The 5,355-nt window shown below is 42.5% G+C and overlaps 1 protein-coding gene across 1 annotated transcript; it reads right to left on the bottom strand.

The window, feature by feature from the left end:
• Window positions 1-2,827: 2,827 nt before the first annotated feature.
• LOC109410593 (glutamate [NMDA] receptor subunit 1-like) lies at window positions 2,828-5,108 on the bottom strand. The gene is made up of 4 exons (XM_019684119.4): window positions 4,637-5,108; window positions 3,702-4,579; window positions 3,494-3,646; window positions 2,828-3,433 (listed from the first exon to the last, which is right to left on the bottom strand). The coding sequence occupies exons 1-4, from the start codon at window positions 5,106-5,108 to the stop codon at window positions 3,050-3,052; spliced, it is 1,887 nt and encodes a 628-aa protein (XP_019539664.3). The 3' UTR covers window positions 2,828-3,049.
• Window positions 5,109-5,355: the final 247 nt, after the last annotated feature.

Genomic DNA, 5,355 nt, shown 5'->3' with positions numbered 1-5,355 from the left:
GTATGCATTGTTTCTACAGTTCTCAAATTTGAAAGGGTTGATCATTTCATTCAAAATGTATCAACGTAGCATGCACAATCGAATATTTGAATCGTTATACATTATAAATGACCTTTTCACCTAAATGAAGGATTGATGGTCCTTTTTTAAGGCTGTCTAGATTACAATATCACGCTGCTCGTAATACCAAAGATAGCACAGAACCATCCAAAAACGCATAGGGTAAAAACACTAGACTTCGCCCCCCTAAAATTCTGCTTCAATCTTCGCCACTTCATACTTAAAAAATGGAATTTGTATAGAGGGGGCGAAGACTAGAGCAGTGGCGAAGTCTAGTGCTTTTACCCTATATTTATTGAAATCATGTACGATATAGTATGCTATAGTATTGGTACAATGGGAACGTCCATAAATTACGTCACGCTTTGAGGGGGAAGGGGGGGGGGGGTTCGGCAAAGTGTGACGACCCATACAAAAATGATAGGGTCCTCATACAAAAAGTGTGACATAGGGGGGAGGGGGCATTGAAAATTGTCAAATTTTGCGTGACGTAATTTATGGACGTTCCCAATGTAGTTTTCTAAATTACCCTGTTATTTTAAATGCAGTTTTCGTAAAAATTCTTCCTAAAAAAAGTTGGAAAACATTTCATCCAATATTCTTTGAGATGTAGAGTATAGAAATTTTGTTCAATAAACCATTAAATTTCGCCAGTGGATCTCTAATATAATCTTCATTATTGATCAAAATTTCAGTGTTTTGATTTACGTATGAAAAGTTATGAACATTTGAATAAAAATGATTTTGACGTAAAAATTTCTGTACGGGTAATTGTTTGGTACACTGTAGGTTTGTCCCTACTTGAACGGAATAGGATAAAGATCGACACTACAAGTTTAGTGATATTTAAACCTTGGCCTGCAACGCTGTTGAAGATCTTCCGCCAAACAGTTTTAGTTTTTTTTTATTTCTTCAATAACTTAATCTAATTTACAGCTCTTTTGTCCACTAGGGCACTGCGTGAACGATTCCAATTGGCAGCTGCACTTACACTTTGTACAGCGCTTAAATGTATTAAATTCTATTTCTACTATATCGACTATATATGGTTGCCTTCGCGCTGCTGTCACTTTTCTACCCTGTCCATGGTAGAATGATGAGCACGAGTATGTTCATGTGTCCGATGTCCAAGTATCCTGGTTCGTTTGAGCCATGGACTCAGAAGAGGGTCAGTGTCAGCTGCTGACGAAAGTGCCGAGGCTGGGATCGAACCCACGACCGTCTGCTTATGAAGCAAACGTGTGACTGCTTACGCTGCGGGCCCCGACTGTTTTGGTTTAGGTTAGTTACAATTGATTATTCACTACTTGAAAAGTACGCAACAAATTTAGTTTATGTTGTGTCACACATTTTCGAGCAAACATTTTCGAGATCATGTCATTATCTGTTACCAGTTGGGATAAAGAGTAATCGCCACGCCTTCTTTGTGTCTCTTTTGTCCGACAATTTTCTTGTCTAATGGGCGGTAATGCTGCAGCATGGAATCCGGCAGAACGTTAAAAAAGCGGGAACAGCCAGACCCTCTTTCTGGAGAAAAGAACAACATAGAACTGCTGTGTCATTGTAAAAATACACGATAATTCTACCAGAAGATCGCATTCCGCAACAGCTTCAAGCTGTTCATCGACTTCAAGGCGACACAACAATATCGATCGAGCTCGAGTTATGGAAAACCATGATCGAGAACGTTTATCCTGGATAATTGGCTGACCAGACCAATCAAAGCAACAGGAATCGGTTAGGAACTAAGTTTACGATAGATTGGGGATATCTTCGAAGTATTGGAGGAGTTCGTATACCTTGGATCCTCGCTAACGGCTGCCATCAAATATCAGTCGTGATATGCGAAAGCATATCATCCGTGAAAGTCGTGCCTACTACGGGCCCTAAACGAAACAGAGGCCAAAAAAGAATTCAGTTTCGTACAAAATGCACCATGTATGAAATGCAGTTAATACTGGTGGTCATCTACAGACACGAGGCATGGATTACACAGCGTAACAAAAAATAACTTTTGATCTGTCTCAAGAGATTTGCTCCAACACGTCACAATTTTGAGCTATACCTCAATTTATAGGGCAAAATATGCGATTTTGGGCTTTTTTGACTGCTAGCCATTAAGCATGGAAATATATTTTTTAATCAATCAAAGGATAAATTGGTCAATTAACATCTAAATTAACGACTCATGCAAAATATTTCGTTTTACCAAATCAAATTTGATGGTTTTAAGCGATTTATGTTAGGTACGATATTTCACATACAAGTCACCCTCCAAAAGTTGCATGCAAGTTTTCATACTAACATTAAATGCCTAAATCTATCAAATTTAATTAGGTAAAACCAAATATTTTGCATGTGTCGTTAATTTAGATGTTAATTGACCAATTAACCTTTTGATTGCTTAAAAAAAATATTTCCATGCTTAATAACTTGCAGTCAAAAAAGCCCAAAATTGCATATTTTGCCCTATAAATTGAGGTATAGCTCAAAATTGTGACGTGTTAGAGCAAATCTGAGCCCAGATTCGGATTCAGCGGCCCAAAATCCTTCGGAGACACATAAGTTTGCTCTTGAGACAAAAAAAATGTTGCGCTGTGTTATGTTCGAAGAGGACCTACAAACACTCGGAGTTTTCGGGCAACGTGTGCTCAGCATCCAGAAGGCGACCGAAGTCAGAAGCATACGGTGGATAGGCCGTGTTGCAAGAATGCCGTAAAGCAATCCTGTTCGCTACTGATCCGGTTGACGCAAAAAGGCGTGATGAAGCGCAGAGAGCACGATCGGCGGACCAGTTAGAGTGTGACCAGGCTAAGGAACTAAAGAGAATTGGAGGTGATCGAGGATTGAGAACGAAAGCCGCAAACCGAAAATTGTGGTGTATCAGGTGTTGATTATGTGTTGTCCTAATTGTGAATTGTGATGTAGTGCAAATAAATGTATGTTCCTACTAAAATTTTAACACTGGCAAAAACCATTGATTTTAGTTTCAGTCACAGTTAAACTGAATACTACTGCTACAGTGAATCTTAGCCCGAGCTCTCCGTACTCTGATCCGCGCCCAAACAATTTCCCCCACCAGCAAACCTCCGGCGATGGCAAAGGCCCACGAAAGCACCGTTAGCGCCGGCCAAACGTCCACGATCGAGACCGGAATGAAGCTGCTGCCGCCACTGCAGGCCGGCTTCCGCGTGTAGAGCATTGAGTGTTCCCGACCCTGAATACCGAATTCACGTAGCCTGAACAGACTAATTCGGACCAGCTCCCGGAAGGAGGAGTTCTTCTGCACGGCATAGTACGGATCGATGATGTTCAGGTACTCGATTTCCTGCAGGCCGCACTTTTCGTCCTCCTGGTAGGTTTCGCTGATGACCTGTAAAGTGGATATATAGTGAATTCTCCAGTACGGGATCTTGGGATCTGATCAGCTTACCTTATAGCAAACTCCTAGCTCAACGTGGAAAGCGTACAGTCCTTGGCGTACCCGTTCAACGCCCTTGTCCAGCGGTATGAAGTTAGAGGAACTTCCATCGCGACCTTTCATCTTGCGATCGAAGATCGCCTTTCTCACTGGTTCCGTTTCATGCTGAAATAATAGAAATTTCTCTTACGACCCTCAACGTGTAACCTCATGAACTCACCATGAAATAGTACTTGTTATAGACCGTATCTTCAGCCCCAGTCTCCAGCCGCGAGTTCAACAAATCCTCCAACGTACGGATCTTGTTCGACGGTGACTGAATCAACGCAACAATGTTGGCCGAATAGCTGGCGTACAAGAACATCAGAATGATCAAGCTCAACAGGATCAAGCACTTGGCCGGAAGCGATTTCGGCTCCAGATACGATCCCTGTTGACACGAAGTGCCGAACATGTTCATCACCGTGTCCATGAGGTTCGGTCGGATGACGTGGCCGTAGCGTACGTTGGTGCATCTTAGCTCGACTTTCAGAATGATCAACAGGAGGATCGCGGAAAGGACAATGAAGCTGATAATGCACAGCCAAACCGTTCCGCTGAACGGTAGAAGAAACACGTTATCAGTGAAGGACAACTTCGGCGAACGGAAGATAAACTTGGCTCGCGTGGGGGTGGTCATCGATAGGTAGTCGATCTCCTTGATACGATCCGCCGTCAGGAATAGTGCCGTACCGCCGAGATCCGCTTGATCGTTCTGCAGTTCGCCAATCATTCCACTGAATTTACCCGTTTTAACGTCGCGATAACCCCAAGAGTTCACGTAGCTGAACTGAAGCGTGGCGTTCAAATCTTGGGCCAAATATTTCGTCAGAAAGAAATTCTTTTTGGTGATCGTATCGACGTGTTTTTCACGGTAGTCCTCCAGGTGGTTCAGAGTTTCGTTATGGGTGATTACGACGGATGCACGCAACTTGAAGCGGCTCAAGTTTCGACGGCGGACAACGGAATGTTTGGGATGCTGTAGATTGACAATCATACCTCGATTCCAGTAGCCGAACGTTTCCTCGATCAGCTCAGTTGCAAGTGATCGCCGATAGACTGGAATGCTATACGATTAGGGAATTGTTTTGGAATGATAAAAAGCTCGGAGATCACCTTGTTTGATTTGGTATCCTTGCACTCCATCTTCCCGACAAATATAGTAAACTTCATTACTGATCAGAACTTGAAGATCGCCAAAAAACTTCAGGAATTTCACACAATTAGGGTCATTAATATTCACAGCAATCCATTTAACGCGATAGTATAACAATTGTCCAGCTGACCGTAGCAACTCTTTCGATTCTGGACAACCGACATCGATCACCAACAGGTTCTGATGCAGATTGCGATCGTTCCAGGGAAGATTTTGTTGATCTTCAGTGGAAAACCGAACCGCAGTTATCGCGTTTATCTCCTTCAAAAAATGAAACTTTTCGCTCTCGCTCCAACAGGACAACACCGATACCCGAACCGGTAGTTTTAGACAATGTATCAAGTCCGATACCGCTGAAATATGGTTAGACCTTGAACCTAGGACCGTCTTGGAAAGTACTAGCAAGGCCAATATCACGTTTAAGGACTCCATTACGTCCTGAACTAGAGTCCTGCTTGGTCCTGACACCAAAAAGTTCTTTTTATACCGACATTCCATTGCATTCAGCATATCCGAAATATGCAATTACATGATAAAAAATAAACCAGAACCTCTCTGCGATAGAATTTCTCCATCCAGTACCTAGCCTTCAATCACGATGATGAAAGCTTCTAATCCGAAGTAAAGTTCATTCAACGATTTCCGTCTGAAGTGCAGTCATGGTCAACTGATGCAACAT

Source organism: Aedes albopictus, chromosome 2 (assembly GCF_035046485.1).
Source record: "Aedes albopictus strain Foshan chromosome 2, AalbF5, whole genome shotgun sequence".
In the NCBI taxonomy this organism is placed as follows: domain Eukaryota; kingdom Metazoa; phylum Arthropoda; class Insecta; order Diptera; family Culicidae; genus Aedes; species Aedes albopictus.
This window is presented reverse-complemented; position numbering and strand designations above follow the sequence as displayed.

Excerpts from the sequence above, each read along its gene's own strand:
- LOC109410593 (XM_019684119.4), bottom strand. The coding sequence starts at position 5,108 with ATGGAGTCCTTAAACGTGATATTGGCCTTGCTAGTACTTTCCAAGACG. Across the intron at positions 4,580-4,636 it reads AGGATACCAAATCAAACAAG|TCTATCGGCGATCACTTGCA; the intron begins GTGATCTCCGAG and ends ATAGCATTCCAG. Across the intron at positions 3,434-3,493 it reads AGCTAGGAGTTTGCTATAAG|GTCATCAGCGAAACCTACCA; the intron begins GTAAGCTGATCA and ends TCCACTTTACAG.